General features: G+C 42.0%; 1 protein-coding gene across 2 annotated transcripts in view; it reads right to left on the bottom strand.

Annotated features, from left to right (window-relative positions):
- Positions 1–18310, bottom strand: part of TPD52 (tumor protein D52) — a 132267-nt gene extending 113957 nt beyond the window's left edge. Inside the window, exon 1 of one of the 2 annotated variants that reach the window (XM_047783693.1) lies at positions 18130–18310. In XM_047783693.1, the coding sequence (XP_047639649.1) occupies positions 18130–18148 (19 nt within the window). In that variant the 5' untranslated portion in view covers positions 18149–18310. The remainder of the gene's footprint in view (positions 1–18129) is intronic. The other variant, XM_047783692.1, reaches the window with a different exon arrangement.
- Between the last annotated feature and the right edge of the window lie 3996 nt (positions 18311–22306).

Raw genomic sequence — 22306 nt, 5'->3', positions numbered from 1 at the left:
TTTCACTTAGCATAATGCCCTCCAAGTCCATCATGCAAATGGCAAATTTTCCTTCTTTTTTATGGCTGAGTAGTATTCCACTGCATATCTACACCACATCCTCCTTATCCATTCACTTCTTGATGGACACTTAGGTTGCTTCCACACCTTGCCAATTATAAATAATGCTGCTATGAACACTGAATACCCAGTGTGCCCTGAAAGGTTGGTCTTTTCATCAGAGGTCACCGCTTTTCAAATTTAACATCTACAGTTGCCACTGTGAAGAGAATAATAAAATTTGGACAAAGTCATCAGACCTTCATGAGCAGCTGTGACTACAGCCCCAGCCAGAGGCCACCTGCAGGGCCACAAGGTTCCCAGAACTGAAGTTCTTTCTCAGGACTAAAAAGAGGTAGGAAGTTTGGGAAGGGATTGTAATGCTGGGAAGAAACAAAAGCCCCTAAACCAAGAGAAATCTGCCATGTTATCTTTACTATTAGTCAAAAATCTTCACTGAATTCCTGAAGCAGTGAGCCGTAAATAGCCAACCCATGAAAAACCACCAAGAGAACCACCTGGAAAGTCAAACAATGACCAGAGGAGAACAGCTAGCTGACTCTCCAGTGTGGGGACTGTCACTCTGGAAGGATTTCTGGAGTCATTTCTCAAGAGACTATCTGACCGAATCAGATGCTGCATAAATCAATCCTGTAGCCAAGACATTCCATGATGAAAATAGGGTGCTCATGATGTTAGGTCTACCCTGAGAAATCACTGGTTTAAAAAAAAAAATTACAGCTTTACAGTGATACGGCTAATGTGACCTCGAGGCTAAATTGCTCCTCTGGCCCTCATCCCTCCCAAAAAATGTATAATGCTTTCATTTCACAGATATTTAATAAGCACTTATTCTCTTCAAGGCTCTTACACATTAAAGTGAATTACTGCTTACAGCCTTGAGCTCCTTGAAGGTCAAACTCGGAGAGGACTATTAAAATACATTTTGCATTAAAAGCATCTTAACTAAAACCAGTGACATATACAGGAATAGCAAATCCAGTTCCTCTCCCTTGCCTAGCTTTCTTCTCTCATTTCACCAACCTGCACAAAGGTCAAACCAGCATCCTTTCTGGGCTCAAAAAAAAAAAACAAAACAAAAAAAAACAGGACTTTCTGTCGTGGCTCAATGGGAACAAATCTGACTAGCATCCATGAGGATGCAGGTTTGATCCCTGGCCTCAGTCAATGGGCTAAGGATCCAGTGTTGCCATGAGCTATGGTGTAGGTTGCAGATGTGGCTCAGATCTGACGTTGCTGTGGCTGTGGCGAAGGCCAGCAGCTACAGCTCTGATTTGACCCCTGGCCTGGGAACTTGCATATGCTGCAGGTGTGTCCCTATAAAAAGAAAAGAAAAAACCCAAAAAACAAAAAACAACACTCCACACAGGCAAGCGAATCACCAATGTAATTTCCTCTTAAAAACACTACCTGGCTTCTCAAAAGAGTAATTTCTCAGTGTGTGTTTGTGTGTTTGTATGTGTGTGTGTTTCTTACCACATTTGACCATTCTCATAAAACCCATGCATGCATTTATTGGGCACACCCTCTTCCCAACAAAACTGGATTCGAACTCTCCTCTCCTTGCATCTGGGCTGGCCCTTGTGACACATGTCTAACTAACAAAAGCAATGCCACATGCCTTCAAGGCTAGGTCATACAAAGCTACATGACCTCTGCCAGCCTCTCTCTTAGGACCGATAAGTTGGGAGCCCTGGGGTCACACATAAGAAGCCCAGGGAGGAGTTCCCATTGTGGCTCAGCAAGTTAAGAACCCAACATAGTGTCCATAAGGATGCAGGTTCGATCTCTGGCCTTGCTCAGTGGGTTAAGGATCTGGCATTGCTGCAAGCTACAGTATAGTTCACAGATATGGCATAGATCTGGTATTGCTGTGGCTATGGCATAGGCCGGCAGCTGCAGCTCTGATTCGACCCCTGACCTGGGAACTGTCATATGCTGCAGGTGTGGCCCTAAAAAGGAACAAGAAGAAGCCCGAGCATCCTCAGTCTGCGTGTTGTTGGGTCCACAGCATGGTCTCCAGCTAAAAACAGTACTCAGCACAGGTAAGCAAATGAGCATCCTCAAACAGGTCGTGCTGTTTTCACTGGAGACCATGCGGATTGAGTCAGGAGCCCAAGGAGCCCCAGCTGCTGGTGTCTTCCTAGCCCAGCTGCCCCCTGTGTGAGTAAGCCTTCTAATGAGCCCAGCCTCAGCTTTAAGCCTCCCGGCTGCACTGAGTGGAGCAGTGACAAGCTGTCTCCATCAAGTCCTGCCCAAAGTATGGATTTGCAAGCATAAAAAATGCTGTTGTTTTAACCCACTAGGTTTGGGGGTGGTTTGCTGTGCAGCCTCGGACAACTGGAACAGACCTCAGGCATGACACACACCAAATGAAACTCACTCTTTCTTCCTTGCATCTGCTCTCCTTCCTATTTCTCATGGTCTGATGCTCTTCTTTATCCTCAGATCCTCTCTCCCCCGCATCTGACCTGTTCTACCCAAAATTCTATTGGGAATTTAGCACCCCACCCCTGGTGGGGAACATGGTGATCCTCCTACCTGGTTTGCTAATACCTTTGACACAGGTGCCAAAATGCTACTCTAAAACTAAACTCCCGCCTGCCCATCAGAACCCAGTCCTGATTCCTGATCCTGGCACCCCTGGTGACCACCTTGATCTCCTGCCACAGGGGATTTCTGAGGGTGGCAAGCCTCTCTTTGCCTTTCATGCCACTGCACCTTTGCACATGCTGAAACTTCTTCCCAAATTCCCTTCCTCACCTTTCCTTCTCTCACCTCTTAACTAGATTCCCACTTAGCATTCAAGTCCAAGTTCAAAGGTCACCTGCTGTGAGAGTCTTTTTCCCAATGACTAGCTGAAGATGCTTGCTTCCTCCTCAGCCAGTGATGCAGTCGAGCTGCATGTGTGTTTCTCCAGCCTGGCCTGTGAACCTCAAGGTAGGCATCATTTCATATTTGTCTCTAAATAAAGGAAATTTTAATCTGAATTGCGAACCACTGAATTAGCTAATATTCAGTTTCTGAATAAGGCTCTACTGCAGCCCAGTGCTAGTCATGGGTTTTTACTTAATTTTTGCAAATAGCTGAGGTATTATCAGCCTCAAAGAGGCCAAGAGGCCTATCCAATGTCTCCTAACCGGAAAAAGATGAAGTCAAATTTTGAACCCAGATGTAAGTTCAGGGCCAGCATTCTTTGCCTTGAGCATTTTCAATTAGTTCTGGTGCACGAGGACAGACGTAGGGCCATATTCTGGTGTAGACAGAGGTCCTAGTGCTTCCTTTCCATGGTTGTTACCATTGCATGGCACACTTTTGAACAGCTTTGAATGGAAAAGAGATGATATACAACTTTTAGGTAGTATAACATGGCGCATAAGGACATGAATTCTATAGCCAAATATTTTAGATTTAAAAGCCAGCTCTGGGAGTTTCTGCTGTGGCTCAGAGAGTTACAAACCCAAACGGCATCCATGAGGATGAGGATTTGATCCCTGATCTCACTCTGTGGATTAAGGATCTGGCAATGCCTTGAGTGGTGGTGTAGGTCACAGATGCAGCTCAGATCTTGGGTTACTGTGCCTGTGGCACAGGCCAGCAGCTGAAGCTCCAACTTGACCCCTAGCCTGGGAACTTCCATATGCTGTAGGTGCAGCCCTAAAAAGCAAATACTAATAATAATAATAAAATAAAAGCCAGCTCTGGCACAATGGGATTAGAAGCATCTTGGGAGCACTGGGACACAGGTTCAGTCTCCAGCCTGGTAGGATGGGTTAAGGATCGGGTGTTGCTGCAGCTGCAGCTTAGGATGAAGCTGAGGCTCAGATCTGACCCCTGGCCGAGAACTCCATACACCATGGGGCAGAAAAGTAAAAAAAAGGGGGCCAGCACTGACCGTGACAAGCCATGTGCTTCTTAATGCTCCTTCCATCACTGCTACCATGGCATAGCACCCTGCTGAACAACAGCTTTGAAAGAAAAAGAGAGAGGATCTAGAACTTTGAGGTAGTATAATATCCTACCTAAAGGATGTATAAGGACGTGGTGCATAAGGACGTGAACTCTATAGCCAAATATTTCAAAGTTAAAGGCCAGCTCTGTGACAAGCTGCATGCCCCTGGAGAAGTTATTACTTTCACATCATGTTTCTTCATTTGTAAAGCAAGGCTATTAGGAGGGTGGCTCACAGGTTGGTTATAGAAATTGTCAAAATGAAACATGTAAAGCACTAAGAACAGAACTTGGTATATAGAGAAGATCCAGCAGATGTTGCTGTTGTTGGTATTACTGGTAGTAGCGGTATTTCTAAGTGACCCAGTAAAACCCCAGCTGGAAAACTTAGGTAATCATACTGCAGGGCTCGAAGCAGTGACTTTTTGGATTCTAATTTTGTTTTAAGTAGTCGGAAGGAAAACATTTCTAAGAAGTTTGAAGCGTCCCTGGCCCTTTACAGGGGTTTGCAAATGCGGTTTGTTTGTTCATTTATTTATTTATTTTATCTTTTTAGGGTCGCATCCCAGGCATATGGAGGTTCCCAAGCCAGGGGTAGAATGAATCAGAGCTGTAGCTGCTGGCCTGTGACACAGCCACAGCCACGCCAGATCCGAGCCACATCTGCAACCCACACCAGAGCTCACAGCCACACCAGATCCTTAACCCACTGAGCGAGGCCAGGGATCGAATCTGTGTCTTCATGGATAGTAATCAGATTTGTTTCCACTGAGCCACAACAGTCACTCTGTAAATGTCCTTTAAATGGTCCTTGGCCTCCAGGTTATGCTGTTAGAGACAAGAGGTGTGGGACCAAGTTTTTGTAACACTCTCCACATCCAGCAGAATATCTATGGGGAAGCCGTGATCACCCCGCTTCCATTTCCTCACACATCAAATAAAAATGATGCCGGTCCTACTGTCCTTAGAGATCGAAATGAAATTATATGAATAAAAATTAGAAAGAGTGCTGCTAAAGCCAGGAGGCATCATCATCATTATTCTGGCTGCTAATAAAGTGATACACCGAGAGTGATACAGTCAGTATGCACCAAAATGGAAAGTTGGTCATCACTTTGCTAAAAGCCCCAACCAATCAAAATGTTTGCCTTTACTCTTCTTTACATAATTTTCATTCTGGTTCGCTGGTAGCAAACCCTTTCTACCACTGCCAACAAACCCGCTGCCCTTCTCAATTGCATTCAAAGAAAACTTCTAAGCAAAAAAACCAACAACCTAAGTGAAAAATGGGCAAAAGACCTGAATAGACATTTCTCCAAAGAAGATAGACAAATGGCCAACAAGCACATGAAAAAAGGCTCACCATCCCCAATGATTAGAGAAAAGCAAATCAAAACTACTATGTGGAGTTCCCGTCGTGGCGCAGTGGTTAACAAATCCGACTAGGAACCATGAGGTTGCGGGTTCGGTCCCTGCCCTTGCTCAGTGGGTTAACGATCCAGCGTTGCCGTGAGCTGTGGTGTAGGTTGCAGACGAGGCTCGGATCCTGCGTTGCTGTGGCTCTGGCGTAGGCCAGTGGCTACAGCTCCGATTAGACCCCAGCCTGGGAACCTCCATATGCCGCGGGAGCGGCCCAAGAAATAGCAAAAAGACAACAACAACAAAAAAAAAACTACTATGAGGTACCACCTCACACCTGTCAGAATGGCCATCATTAACAAGTCAACAAATAACAAGTGCTGGAGAGGGTGTGGAGAAAAGGGTATCCTCCCACACTGTTGGTGGGAATGTAAATTGGTACAACCACTATGGAAAACAGTATGAAGGTACTTTAGGAAACCAAATATAGAACCCAGCAATCCCACTCTTGGGCATATATCTGGACAAAACTTTCCTTGAAAAAGATACACTCAGAACTATTCACAATAGCCAAGACATGGAAACAACTTAAATGTCCATACACAGATGAATGGATTAAGAAGATGTGGTACGTACACACAATGGAATACTACTCAGCCATGAAAAAGAACAAAATAATGCCATTTGCAACAGCATGGATGGAACTAGAAACTCTCATACTAAGTGAAGAAGTCAGAAAGAGAAAGACAAATACTATATGGTGTCACTTATACCTGGAATCTAATAAATGGCACAAATGAACCTTTCCCCAGAAAAGAAACTCCTGGACTTGGAGAACAGACTTGTAGTTGTCAAGGGGGAGGGAGAGGGAGTGGGATGGACTGGGAGTCTGGGGTTAATAGCTGCAAACTATTGCATTTGGAGTGGATAAGCAATGAGATCCTGCTGTATAGCACAGGGAACTATATCTAGTCCCTTGTGATGGAACACGATGGAGGATAATGTGAGAAAAAAATACATATATGTATGACTGGGTCACTTTGCTGTACAATAGAAATTGAAAGAACATTGTAAACCAACTATAATGGAAAAAATAAAAATCATTTTAAAAAAGAACATAAAAACAAAGAAACAAAGAAAACTTCTAAAATGTATCAACACCATCCTTGCCTCCTAAGTTCAGGATACATTAGAAGCCAGTAATAACTAACTTTGAAAAAAAAGCATAGAAAATGTATTTATGAAAGGATTTATTGAGCAACCCAACATCCTTTAGAGAATAAAAATGGAATCAGCACTGTCTCTTCCTCCATCTGTAACTGTATACACACACACTCATGTTATATACTTGGGAAGTAAAATGCCAATTTGACTTCTATTTACAGATCAGAATTTCAGTGATTATATATAAAACTATAAGTACATTTGGAACATATATCCTAGTATCCCTGCCAAATCATTATCTTTCCCTAATTCTTAACCTTTCCATCGAAACCCCTTTAACTCAATGTATGCTGCCAGCCTTTGCCACAGCCACAGCAACACCAGATCCAAGCCGCATCTGCAATATACGCTGTAGCTCACAGCAATGCCAGATCCTTAACCCCCTGAGCGAGGCCAGGGATTGAATCTGCATCTTCATGGATACTTAGTCGGGTTCTTAACCCACTGAGCTACAACAGGAACTCCTAGAAATCTTTCTAATTAATGCATTGCAATAGGATAAATATTTATGGATTATCTACCACATGCACACTCAATTGACGGTTGGAAATACAAACCTAAGAACACTCTCCTGCTGGGAGTTCCCATTGTGGCTCAATAATAACAAACCCAACTACTATCCATAAGGATACGGGTTTGATTCCTGGCCTCGCTCAGTGGGTTAAGGATCCGATGTTGCCCTGAATGGCGGTATAGGTCACAGACGTGGCTCAGATCTGGTATTGCTGTTACTGTGGGGTAGGCCAGCAGCTGCAGCTCCAATTTGACCCCTAGCCTGGGAACTTCTATATGCCACGGGACACTAAAAAAGCACACACACAAAAAAGGAACAGTCTCCTACTGACACTTCATTTCTAGCCAAGTACAGATCCTAGTGGGATGGATAAACCATCTTGAGTCTATAGCCTTATTGATTGCACCATAAGCTCTTTTTCCACACCACAATGCCACCAACAAAGCTCAGAATAATGGGTGAAGTTTTATCCTATTAAGTAAAGTCTTAATCCAAAACGTTTTATATCCTTTTTTAAACTGACATTTCCATTTGCATAGCTGTAACATGAAACACTCACCATGCCTATATGCCAGGGCATGAAAATTAATAGTCTTGCCTAAAACCACTACTTTTAGGATTGATTACAAAAGTGTCTAAAGAGAAGACACAAAGACACAGAGAAGGAAGTATTGAAAGTGACTCAGAGCCGTGCAAGTTAATATAAAAACTGTCACCGAGGAAATACCGCTTGTCATGATGTCTTTTGTTAGCAAAAATGACACAAAAAGACCCACCATAAGCAAAATGAAAATAAAACTAGAATAAATAAATATTTGCCCTAAAACACAAAGGTTTAATATGAACAGAGGGTTGCGGGGTTGGAGGGGAGCAAAGACACTCTAAGATCCCAATTGTGTAAAGTAAGTAACAATCACAAGAGGGGAACACAAATGGCTAAGATCATCTCTAGCCTCTCTAGCAAATTGAGGAATTTTTTAAATATTTTATTTTATTTTTAAATTATTTATTTATTTATTGGTTTTGCCAGTGGCATGAAGAAGTTCCAAGGCCAGGAATTGAACCTGTGCCACAGCAGTGACAATGCCAGATCCTTAACCTGCTGAGCCACCAGGGAACTCCCTAGAGGAATTTTGAATGAAAGGAGATGGCATTTTTTTTACCTATAAGCTTTATAATTCTATTTTTTTCAAGGCAATGACATCTATGCAGAAAAGGAAAACAACCAAGAGTGAAAAGGTAACTTACAGAAAGTAGAAAAATATCTGCAAACCCTCCATCTCATAAGGGCTTAGTAGCCAGAATACATAAAAACTCCTATGACTTGACAGAAAATTAATAATAATAATGATAATCCAGTCATAAAATGGGCAAAAGACTTGAATAGATACTTCTCCAAAGAAGACATACAAATGGCCAACAAGCACATGAAAAGATGCTCCATATCACTAATCACTGGGAAAATACAAAGCATAACCACACTGAGATATTACCTCAGACCAGTTAGGAAGGCCAGTATCGAAAACAGAAAATAGGGAGTTTCTTGGTGGTACAGTGGGTTAAGAATCTGACATTGTCACTGCCATGGTGCAGGTTTGATCCCTGGCCCAGGAACTTCCACATGCCATGGGCCCAGCCAAAGGGAGCAGGGGAGGATAAACAGAAAATAAAAAGTGGAGCTGAGAATGTGGAGAAATTAGAACCAATGCCACCCTTCCCCTTCAGTTTTTTGATCCCCATAACCCTCCCTCATCCCTGTAAAATAACTATTGGTGGGTATGTCAAGTGCACAGCACTCAGCCACTATGGTAAACAGTAAAAAAAAAACCTAAAAACAGAATTACCATATGAACCAGCAATTTTATTTCTGCATACTGAGGAGGTTCAGAACAAGCCTCCCTCAAATATGCCACCTTGGCATTTGACTATTTTGAGCTGAAGCCAATCAAGACCCAGAGGACTCAAGAAAAGCGTTTACCTCTCCCTGAACAACCTAAAAGAATTTAGACAGAGGGTCTGGTCCAGGAAGGGAACTGTCACACAGGTAACTAGGTGTGGGGAGCTGGGGGCAGCTGGACCAGGCCTAGAGGTCAAAGTCTTTTCAGGGTCCCCTTGTCTTGTAGGGCGCTGCAAACAGGTGTTTACCAAACATTTGGTCTTCCCATCGTCCTGTGCATTGTCTTCCCCCCTTAGAACACCCAGAGCCCTACCCCCTTCCCCTGAGCTCAGAATGTCTATAGAAGCCTCAACTGCCTGGCTGCCCATGGGTCTCATATTCTTGTAGGACCCCTGTACGTATGTAATGAAATTTATTTTTCTCCTGTCAATCTGTCCTATTTTATTTTGATCATTAGACCAGCCAAAGAACCAAGAAAGGTAGAGGGAAAAAATTTCCTCCCCTACAGTATATACCCCAAAGAATGGAAAACAGGACACAAAGACTGCTTGCACACCCATGCTCACAACAGCCAAGAGGTGGAAGGAACCTAAATGCCCACTGAAGGATGAAGAAAGAAAAGAAAGCATGATAAAGAAAACGTGGTATATACAGACAATGGAATGTTATACAGCCTTTAAAAAAATGGAAATCCTGGAGTTCCTGTCATGGCTCAGCAGAAACTTTTCTGACTAGTATCTATGAGGACGAAGGTTCAATCCCTGACCTCAATCAGTAGGTCAGTGATTTGGTGTTGCCATGACCTGTGGTGTAGGTCACAGACACGGCTCGGATCTGGCATTGCTGTGGCTCTGGTGTAGGCTGGCGGCTACAGCTCTGATCAGACCCCTAGCCTGCTTCAGGTGTGACCCTAAAAAGAAAAAAAAAAAGATGGAAATCCTACAATATGCAACAACATGGATAAACCTTGAAGATCTCATGCTAAGTGAAATAAGCCAGTTCACAAAAAGACGAATACTGTATGATTCCACTTTAATGATGTATCTAAAGTAATCAAACTCATAGAAACAAAAAACAGAATGGTGGTTACCAGGCGCTATGGGGAGAGAGAAATTTGTGTTATTCAAAGGGTGAAGGGTTTTAGTCATCAAAATAGAAAAGTTCTAGATTCCATAAGGTATATATAAGGTACTATCATGTACACTTAAATATGGGTAAGAAGGTAAAAAAAAAATTTTTTTCCAGAACATTTTTTTCCCTTTACTTATTTTTCAATTGAAGTATAGCTGACTCACAATGTTGTGTTAGCTTCAGGTGTACAGCAAAGTGATTCGGTTTTATATATGCATATACATATATTCTTTTTCAAATTCTTTTCCATTAAATTATACGATAAGATATTGAAGGCAAATTTTAAGTTATGTATTTTCTACTACAATAAAAAAGTACAATTTTCTTCTTGATTTATTAAAAATACAAGCTTCCGGAGAAGTTCCCATCATGGCGCAGAGGAAACAAATCCGACTAGGAACCATGAGGTTTTGGGTTCGATCCCTGGCTTTGCTCAGTGGGTTAAGGATCCATCGTTGCCTTGAGCTATCATGTAGGTCGCAGATGCAGCTCAGATCAGGTGTTGCTGTGGCTGTGGTGTAGGCCAGCAGCTACAGCTCCGATTAGACCCCTAGCCTGGGAAGCTCCATATGTCTTGGGTACAGCCCTAAAAAAGACAAAAGACAAAAGGCAAAAAAAAGAAACCCTAAACATTTGCACATCCTTTGTCCTATCTCAGGAAATTTATCTTAAAACAATTTCTCTTTTAAGTATTATAATAGCTAAACTGGAAAGCAATCCATATTCCAGCAAAGAGACAGTTAAATATACATCAAGTGGTAAAAGGGTATCAACATGTATCAACAAATACAAGTTCAGAGATACTTTTTTAAATGATGTGTTAAAAATTTTCATTATCTAACAGTATCCAAAAGAATACAAAACTGATTATACAATGTGACTATGATGAACATATACTAGGATATCTAGTAAAGAAAGAAGCTAGGTCTAATTTTAAAAAAGAAAGCAAGCAAGCAAGAAAGAGGAACGGGAGATGGAGGGAGGGTATGGGGTGGGGAGGGGGAGCTATACCAATTGGATTTCTGTTGAATTTTTATCCAGACAAGTTGATTGTAAGGTTCATTTGGAAATAAAATCTGGCAAGAATAGCTAGGAGGAAAAAAATCTAGCAATAAAAAAGGACAGTGATTAGAAGAGACCAGCCCTTCCTGATATTTTTACACATTATGAAGTTACAACAATTTAACAGTTTAGTTGCTGGAAATGAACAGAGAGATCAATGGAAAAAAAATACAGCAATTTAGTATTGACAGCAGCACTATTTCAAATCAGTAAAGAAAAGATCCATTAGTCAGTGAACAGTGCTGAGCAATTGAGTGGGCAATTGAGGGGCTGGTGGAAAGGGGTTAAGATTCATAACTGACTTTTTTACCAAAATAAACTCCCGTTGGAGGAAAGATTTTAATGTGAAAAAATAAAAACCTAAATACATAGACTCAAAAGTGAGGATAGCACTTCAAGGAATGATTCAAATGCTGGAAGCTATAAATGAAAACAGCCACCAATTAGTATTTCTGCTTAAGAAAAAAAAATTACTATAAAGTCAAAAAAAAGGAAAGACAAGGGGAAAGGTATATTAGCAATTCATGCCGTGGACAGAGGGCCACATCCTTCTATTCAAAAAGGAAAAGACAGATAAAACAATAGAAAAATTGGCAATGTGTATAATCAGACATTTCGCAGAAAATAAAATATAGATCTTAAACATATTAAAAGCAATACAACCATATTAAGAAAAATATGTAATAAAACATATACTGAGAAACCCCTTCTCCCTTACAAGATAAGCAAAGATGGTAAAATGTGACAACACCCTGGCCGCATGACGGAGGAAGCAGATGCTCACACGTTGCTGGTGGCGTATAACTGGCACCACTTGCATGGAGTGGAACTTAGCACGATCCAAACTGAACAGTCACATTCTTCTAAGAATTCTTTCTACAGACATGCTGGCACATTTATCAAATAACTTACATATGAAATGATCTGCTGTTGCTTTGTTTTAATAGCACACTATTAGGGGAAACCTATATGTCCGTTAATGGGGAACAAGGGAAATATCACCTGTTGCGGTACATCTACAAAGAGACATCTGCAAATAGCAATGAAAAATGAAATGGCTCTGTAGAACATTATGTTGAGCGATCTCTGAAATATACACTGTATTTATTTAATTTATTTATTTATTTATCTATCTTGGCTTTTTAGGGCCAAACCCATGCCATATGGAGGTTCCCAGGTTAGGGATCTAATCGGAGCTACAGCTGCCGGCCTATACCACAACCATAGCAACGCCAGATCCGAGCCATGTCTTCAACCTACATCACAGCTCACGGCAATGCCAGACCCTTAACTCACTGAACACAGCCAGGGATCGAACCCACAACTCGATGGTCCCTGGTCAGATTCGTTTCCAATGCGCCACGACAGGAACTCCCATGCACTGTATTTATGTGAAAGAAGTTAGGTGCTAAACAAGTTGTGTGCTACAGCTTATATAACACACACACACAGAATATTTAGAAATCCAATCCACTATCCACTGGGCAACAGAGCCAGATCACACACAGCATTTAAATATAAGTGTATGCACACCTACACAAGTAGAATCTCTCCGATGGATGGAGGAGCACTACTAACAATGGTGACATCACTACCCAGGGGAAATAGCCTAGGAGACAGGAATGGAAGGCAGACTGCATTCTGCAACCTTCCAGTCATTCTGAACACTGTATCACGTGCACTAAATACCCAGTCACACTAGTTAAAGTGATGTTGGAAAAGGGTACTTTAAAAACACACTGGGAGTTCCCCTCATGGCTCAGCAGAAACGAATCTGACTAGTAACCATGAGGACGCAGCTTCAGCCCCTGGCCTCGCTCAGTGGGTTAAGGATCCAGCATTGCCGTGAGCTGTGGTGTAGGTCGCAAATGCAGATCTGGCATTGCTGTGGCTGTAGCACAGGCCAGCAGCTACAGCTCCAATTCAACGCCTAGCCTGGGAACCTCCATATGCCACGGGTTTGGCCCTAAAAAGACAAACAAAAAACAAAAAACACTGAGTTTGGAGTTCCCATCATCATGGCTCAGTGGAAACAAATCTGACTAGTATCCATGAGGATGCAGATTTAATCCCGGCCTTGCTCAGTGGGTTAAGGATCCGGCGTTGCCATGATTTGTGGTGTAGGTCACAGACTCGACTCAGATCTGGTGTTGCTGTGGCTGTGGTGTAGGCTGGCAGCTTTAGCTCCACGTCAACCCCTAGCCTGGGAACCTCCACATGCCGCAGGTGCGGCTCTAAAAAGCTAAGAAAAAAAAACAAAACAAAACTGAGTTTAAATCACTTGTGATAGAACATGATGGAAGATAATATGAGAAAAAGAATGTACATATATGTATGACAGGGTCACTTTGCTGTATAGCAGAAACTGATACAACATAAATTGTTGTACATCAACTATACTTTAATAAAAAAAATTTAAATATATACTGTGCTTAAAAGAGGGGTTAAGATATAAAATGAATATTCAATAAGAGATTATTTTGTGATTTAACAAGATAGATATATGGATGTGTATGAACCAATATGCTAATGCTTATTTTCCAGAGTAGGATTATAGGTGATTTTATATTTTTTTCCCTCCATTTATATTTTCTGATTTTTCTAAAATGAACAATTACTCTCAGCTACCAAAAGTATTTTCAATTCAAACATTTTTTTTAATTTCCATAAAACATTAAATCCCTTGATCCCTTGAACACTTTTCTAATAAAAATACATTGCTAAGACTATGGTTTCTGTACAGCTGGGACCCATCCAATTTAAATAAAATTTGGGAGTGTCTCAGAGGAGAGATTTTACAACCATCAGTAATCAAAACAGAAATAATTAACCCCACAAGGAAAATAAAATGATGCGAGCCTAGAACAAAAGAACCAGGAGCACAGAAGTTCAGGGGATTTGGCTGTTCCTTTTTGCTTGGATCTGTGAGTTTATTTGCCAATTTTTTTTTTTTTTTTGTCTTTTTAGGGCCTCACCTGCGGCCATGGAGTCACCACAGCCACAGAAACATCAGATCTGAGCCCTGTCTGCAACCTATACCACAGCTCATGGCAACATGGATCCTTAACCCACTGAGTGAAGCCAGAGATTGAACCCACATCCTCATGGATTTTAGTCAGGTTTGTTACTGCTGAGCCATAACAGGAACTCATATATTTGTTTTTATTGTGTACACAGATTATTCTGTTTAGAGATCTTGCAGAAAGAGCACAACCCCTCCTACCACTCAGCTTTCCCCTAGGGACCAGGCAGACTGCTGCACAGAAATACACACAGGAAGTGAACATGAGCTGACAAAGACATTAGCACCATACGGAAAGTCAGGTCTGACCAAAGAAACTGAGAACCTGTGTGGGTCACACCCAGAGATCTGTGAGCAAACCCTCAAAATGGTATTCATTCATCTCTACATTTGTTTTACCTGTAAATAAGCAACATCTCACCTTTTTTTTTTTATTATTACTTCTAAGGCCTAATCGCCATGCTGAAAGTTATAGTAAGCTCTTACTATATCACTGTTTTTTTTGCAGCCTTCCCCAGTCCCCTTAAAATAAAGCTTTTTGTGTTGTTGTTATTGTTTTAATTCAAACACAGATAATGTGCCTAGTGGCTAAGTGGCTGTCACTTCAATATAATGGCATTAAACTCAGGTTATTACTAACATAAGAGAGTACTCAGTACAATTATCTATTCGGCCCCATAAAAGGTAGTCGGGAGTTTTTTTTGTTTGTTTGTTTGTTTGTTTTAACACAATGTATTTCCCGTTAACAGGCCACACTGAGCTTTCAAAGTGGGCAATGCCACACATGTTAAGTGTGCTATGCTAGGCTGAACACGCAGACACTCCTGGGAGACACTATGCAGTTTAAGGTATATTTTAAATCATTTGATGCTGACCGCTTTCAAAATAAGCAGAGTATTGGATACAAAGTCTAGGTATAGGAGAAGGTAGGAAAAACAGTAGAAACTCAGGTTGATACTGAAAAGCATTGACTGGATGGGCAATGGGGCCTTACTACACAGCACAGGGAAATGTGTGTGGTTGAGTCACTTTGCTGTACAACAGAACTTGAAAAAATATTGTAAATTAACTATACCCTAATTAAAAAAATGTAAAAATACATCATTGAAAACAAAGGAAATGTTCCTTTTAAAACTTTATAGCTCTGTTAAAATCAGTAGCAAAGAATAGAGTTTGCCAACTTCATTCAAGAAGGGAGGTACAAGGGGACATTTCAATAGAGATATGCATTGAAAACAAGAGGTGGGGCATTTAATCTTGCATCTAGTGTTTTTTGGGGTTTTTTTTTAAGGGACAAACAAAGCAAACTCCATGCATGTTTAAAAAAAAAAAGTTTAAAAAAATCCTGAAATGTTCTGATTTGGTTTTAGATACTTTGAAAAAAATCACAAATTCAAGAGACAATCACAGAGTTTTCTAAACCATATTTCAGCCAACAGACATGGCTGGCGAACCTTGTTTACAGACCCACATGCCTTCTTTTTCACTGACCCAACCTCTCTATTAGTTCAAAGTCCTGACAGGTAAAACTCACCTTCTAAGCCCAACCCAGCCTCATCAGCAACTTTCTCCGCCCAACCAGAGTTCTGCTGCTTTAAAACACAGAGGAAGGGCAGAACAGGAGGAAGTGGGGAGCCAGTGACCAACTGAGCGGGACAACTAAGGGTCTAACAATTGTGAGGTGCTGGCTCTTGGGCACCTTTCTCTTTCATCTGAGGCAGCCGATTGATATTTATGAATACCTACTATGTAACGTAAGAGGCAAAATAGACAGGCAGAAGGAACCAAAAGGATAAGGAAAAGCCACGTAGTCATAAGTCAGCAAAGCAGCGCACACCAGCCCAGGCAGGTGGCTTGTCTTCCATTTAGAGTCTCCAGATTCTTCACTTTAAGAGGATGGATTTCCCTCACCCTCCAGGAAGAACAATTAAAAGCAAGGACTAACATGACTAACAAATATCCCCACCAAAGAAAACATCTGAAAATTAGAGACAGAAAAAGACCCCTCTTATAAACCAAGAATTTTCCTGCTGAATAGCATTGAGAACTTTGTCTAGATACTCATGTTGCAACAGAAGAAAGGCTGGGGGAAAAATGTAATTGTAATGTATACATGTAAGGATAACCTGACCCCCTTGCTGTACAGTGGGAAAATAAAATAAATAAATAAATAAATAAATAAATAAATAAACCAAGAATTTATTACATACGTCTTAGACACACACATCCACACAAACTAGTCCTCCCAAAACCCCATAAAGTACAGCAGCAGATTGGAATATTATAGAAGTACTAATGGCTGTAATTCTTACCATCTAAACTAGAATACAAAAATCTAATAAAATCAGCCACTCCATTCAACCTAAGTCAGAGCTATTTCACCCACTTTGACAAGTACCATAGTTACATATTCTAAATACGTCATTATGTTAAATATGACCATGAAGACACATACGAATACACACGTTCATATGTTTGACACCCTCACTGCCCCCATTACGATCCAAATAGAAAAATGCTGGCTTATGTGGTGGCCCTTAGGCCTTCTTCTAACAATACATACAAGACCTGTGGGGAAATTTCTGACTCAAATATTTAAATATCTACCATGTGGAAATCACCAGGTTACCCAATGTAGACAAAGATGAAGTATTATGCTTCTAACCTCAGGAAGTATAAAGTCTAGACAATATGCGCACACACCCACACACATATATAATGCATTACATATATACTATGTATTACATACTTTATAAAATGTTTATAATATAAGCATTCATAGGTTAGGTTTGAGATTAACTTGAGGGTGGGGAGAAAGGAAGGGTTGGAAGGACCCTGAAGATTCTATCTTACAACTTATCAGAAGTAAAATACAAAATAGTATATATGGCATGCGGTTTTATCTAAATAAAAACTCACATGCATGAAAGTAAATACTGGAGGGTAAAACCATTTTTTAAATGAAAACGGTTGTGACAGGACTCAAAATAGGAATAATTCCTAACCCCACTTTCTAAAATTCACCATTATAGTGTTATCTTCATTTTAGCCTTTATATATCTCTTTAAAAGCATGCCACGAATCTGTGTGTAGTTGCTGGGTTATTATCAGCAAAGATCTCTATGATGTAGCAATAATTTAAATCTAAAAACGTTGCCCGACTACTGCCAGATCTCTCTTAATGAGTCTACAGGAGGCAATTTCACTTGAGATCCTATTTTCAGAAACAAGTGCATCCAAAGCTAGAGTAATCAGACTAAGGGTTTTGTGTTGGGTGGGGGTTCACCTTGATGGGTAAAAGAGAACTTTTCCTATGAAAATCTCCCAGCCTCCAAATAAACAGAGAGACACCACTCCACATGTTAAATGTTTGCATCCAATCCAGAACCATCGCAACGGGCTCAAACGCCACCGAAAATCCTAAACACGTTAGTAGAAGAGGGCAGAAGAGTCTTGACACGCGAGGTGGGTAGGATTTCATGTTCCCATCTTGATGAGCGAAAAGACCCGCTGTCCTCAGACCCTCAGTTTCCACCGCTTACGGAGCTGGCTAAACAGTACTCCCCGGCGCTGCTTTCTACCAAAGCGCATCTCAGTCTGCAGCCCCGGCTCGGGGAGCCCGGCGCCAGCCCTTCGCCGCCTCCCAGAACCTTCTCTTTCTTTTTCTTTCTGCTGTCTCGCTCCAACACACTCGCACACCCTCGCGGCCCCATCCGCCCTCTCCGCTCCCTGCAGCTCGGCCGCACCAGGACGCCGGATCTGGATCCTGGAGATGTAACTTGCGGCGCGGGCAGCGAAGGCTCTGCACCTGCCTGGGCGCCAGGCCGCGCACCGCCCCGCGCGGCCCCTACCCCGACCCGGACCCAGACCCGGACCCGGACCCCGCGCCCAGTCCGGAGGCTCCCTCACCTTGCTCGCCGCGGTCCATGTCTCCCGCCTGCCGGCAGCCCGTCCCGAATCGGCTCTTCTGCCCGCCCGCCCACGGCGCCGCGCTCCTCCTGGCCTCCGCTGGCAGCTCCCTGGAAGTCTCCTCCCACAGAGGCGTCGGGCGCGGTGGCGCCGCCCGCGCGCGGTCGGGGAGCGCTTTCCCCGGGCGTCACCCAACCACCTGACCCCGCCGGCTGGTGCGCTCCGCCGCGTCGGCGCGGGAGGACGGGCGAGCTGGGCAGGGCGGGCGGGGCGGGGCAGGGCGGACGGCTGAGGGCAGGCAGGAACTCGCCTGGGAGCAGCAGGAGGAGGGAGGAGAAGGAGAAGAAAGAGGGAATGGGGGCGGGGGGGTACGACGAAGACTCCGCATTAGCGTAGAGGCTGCATGGGGGACCACTTGGGGACCCCGATGGCGTGGGCGTCCACCGTCAAGTTATTTATCACATCAGAAGTTTCCTGGGGGGCACTGAAATGGCCTTTTCTCTGCCTCCACGATCACCTGCTCTTCTCTACTTTAGTGGCAAACACAGGAAGGTTATTTAGAAATGCCAGCGGCTCTTTCTTCCATTCTATTGTTCAAATTCTTCTGCTCCCAGAATCATACCCTAAGCTATCTGCAAGACTGGTCCAAAGCAAGCAAAGAGGCGAAAATTGCAAAGAATCTCTCAAACGATGTAGTCCTGTCTCTTTCACGGAGAGTGTGGGTTTTCGGTGACAAATTAGGTCGATTTTCATGCACTAAAATCTGACTGTTTGCAGGATTAAGAACAATGTTTTGAAATGAAGCAAATGAAATGTTAAAAATAAATTGTTAACCAAAGGGTAGAATTATCAACAGGGACCACTTGAAAATACATTTGAAGGTTTCATGACCATTGATCAAAGGACAGTTTGAAGTTCCTGTAAGAAAACTTTTCCTTATTAACACGAACACTCTACTTACGAAGTGTTCTGCAGTTACTGGTCCTTCGTGAAGTCACTCCTTCTAAGGTAATACCCGAATTTCCTAAGCCATCTGTATCCGCTAATAGGACAAGCTTCTTTTTGGTGCTACGTGGAGATTCTAGCTTGGCCTTCAGCGGGCAGCTTTGCCTAGTACTTCACACGCACTAGACTCGTGTTAATGTTTTTAAGTTACCTGAAGCCACTACGTTTTCTATGCGTTGCAGTGTGTAAAGTGCAGCTCTTTCAACTTGATATTTGTCTTCTGGTAAGGTTTGTTTTATCTCCCTCAACCAGATGAGACCTTTGAGTCCTCTGATTTCTCCTTCTCCCGCTGCGCTTGGCTTGGCTTCTCTCTTTACTGCTAGCGCTCATCTCCCAGGCCAGCCTGCCACAGCTATAGGTCTATCTGTTTCACAGCCCTGCTGGGTTTATCTGTTTCACAGCCTAGCAGTTTATAAGGTTAGAAGGAGGTTAAGAATCATTTAGGTTAAGAATCATTTTGGGTCTTTTTTTTTTTTTTTTCACTGTTTTAACTATGCCATGCATTTACTCAATCTTGTACGTTTATCTTCCAGGTTTAAACTTTTTTTATATGAAAGTTCGCAGGCCAGGAGGCGAATTGGAGCTGCAGCTGCTGGCCTACACCAGAACCACGGCAACCCTGGATCTTTAACCCACTGAGTGAGGTCAGGGATCAAACCCTAATCCTCATGGACACTGTGTTGGGTTCTTAACCTGCTGAGCCACAACAGGAAATCCCAAGTTGAAATTTTAAAACAAAGTATATTTTGTCTACCAACAGCCTAGTGTTTGTAACAAAGAGGTGCAATAATATGCTTTTTCAAAAAAGGCCTTTAAAAAATAAAAAAATAAATAAAAATGGCCTTTTAAATGTAACAGTAGGTAAATTTTGGCATTGGCAGGAAATTCTATAATGTGGTTAAGAGTTTTTGACTAGCTGCTGCTCAGATAAAAACTGGAAAGACAATCTCTCAAACTATGGACTAACTTGTGGATAAATAAATGGCACTCGTGGAGTTCCCATTGTGGCACAGCAGAAATGAATCGGACTGGGAACCATGAGGTTGAGGGTTCGATCCCTGGCCTTGCTCAGTGGGTTGAGGATCTGGTGTTGCTGTGAGCTGTGGTGCAGGTGGCTCTGATCTGATGTTGCTATGGCTGGGGAGTAGGCCGGCAGCTGTAGCTCTGATTCGACCCCTAGCCTGGGAACCACCATTTGCCACGGGTGTGACCCTAAAAAGCAAAAATAAAGTAAAAATAAATAGCACTTGAAAATAGTATTGGTTAAAAATACTATGTATTAAATTCTATTTAATTTTCTAGATAGTGATGAATTTGTTCTGTATGTTGGAAGAAAAACATGCCTTGTGTTCTGAAGAATTTATATGCTTGTTCACATCTGTGGCATAGATGGTTAATAGCTTACTCCATATCCAGCTTTCCCATTTTGCTTCCTACAAGAACCCAAATATTGTTTGGGGGTAGTAGTGTGTCCAGCTAAAACACTGGCCACTGAAGCTTCCCTGGTAGCTGGGGGTTCCTCTCTGACACATTAATCACCAATGAAATATGAGCCAAATTTGGAACTTCCAAGAGATTATTTGAAAAGAAAGACTTGGCTAGACCTAGAGATTATCATACTAAGTGAAGTCAATCAGATAAAGACGAATATCATATGATATCATTATATGTGGAATCTAAAAAAAAAAAAAAGAAAAATACAGGAGTTCCCATCATGGCGCAGGGGAAACAAATCTGATTGGGAAACATGAGGTTGTGGGATCGATCCCTGGCCTCACTCGGTGGGTTAAGGATCTGGTGTTGCCATGAGCTGTGGTGTAGGTTGCAGGCGTAGGTCGGGTCTGATGTTACTGTGGCTATGGCACAGGCCATCAGCTGTAGCTCTAATTGGACCCCTAGCCTGGGAAACTCCTCATACCATGGATGTGGCCCTAAAAAGACAAAAGATGAAAAATAAATAAATTAAATAAAATTAAAGATAAATAAATAAAGAAAACTACAAAGAAACTTATTTATAAAATAGAAACAGACTCTGAGTTCCTGTCCTGGTTCAGCAGTAACAAACCCAACTAGTATCCATGAGGATTTGGGTTTGATCACTGGCCTTGCTCAGTGGGTTAATCATCCAGCATTGCTGAGAGCTGTGGTGTAGGTTGCAGATGTGGCTTGGATACAGCATTGCTGTGGCTGTGGTGTAGGTCAGCAGCTGCAGCTCCGATTTGACCCCTAGCCTGGAACTTTCCATGTGCAACATGTGTGCCCCCCAAAGCAAAAATAAATAAATTTTTAAAAATTATAAAATACAAACAGACTCAAAGACATAGAAAACAAACTTACAGTTACCAAAGAGGAAGATGGAGAGGGATAAATTAGGACTATGGGATTAACAGATATATACTACAATATATAAAATAGATAGGAGTTCCTGTCATGGCATAGCAGAAACAAATCTGACTAGTATCCATGAGGATGCAGGTTTGATCCCTGCCTTGCTCAGTGGGTTAAGGATCTGGCGTTGCAGTGAGTTGTGGTGTACATTGCCCATGTGGCTTGGATCCCGCATTGCTGTGGCTGTGGTGTAGGCCAGCAGCTGTAGCTTTGATTCAACCCCTAGCCTGGAAACCTCCATATGCCCCTAAAAAGCAAAAAATAAAAAAATTAAAAATACAAAAATAACATAGATAAACAACAAGGATTTACTGTATAGTGCAGGGAGTTATATTCAATATCTTGTAATAACCTATAATGAAAAATAATCTGAAATATATATACATATGTAACTGAATCAATTTGCTGTATATCTGAAACTAACAAAATATTTTAAATCAACTCTATGTCAATTTAAAAAAAAAAGAACTGGAGAGCTTGGTGTTAATAGATGCAAACTATTGCCGTTGGAATGGATTAGCAATGAGATCCTACTGTGTAGCACTGGGAACTATGTCTAGTCACTTACCATGGAGCCTGATAATGTGAGAAAAAAGAATGTATACATGTATGTGTAACTGGGTCACCATGCTGTACAGTAGAAAAAAAATATGTATTGGGGAAATAACAATTGATTACAGTTAAAAAATAAAAATTAAATTAAACAAATTAAAAAAAAGACTTGGCAACATTATTTTGCTCTTCAGCTTTCCCCTTCCAGCCTAGAAGGGCAGCAGTCATCTTG

This window comes from Phacochoerus africanus, chromosome 6 (genome assembly GCF_016906955.1).
Source record: "Phacochoerus africanus isolate WHEZ1 chromosome 6, ROS_Pafr_v1, whole genome shotgun sequence".
Classification (NCBI taxonomy): domain Eukaryota; kingdom Metazoa; phylum Chordata; class Mammalia; order Artiodactyla; family Suidae; genus Phacochoerus; species Phacochoerus africanus.
This window is presented reverse-complemented; position numbering and strand designations above follow the sequence as displayed.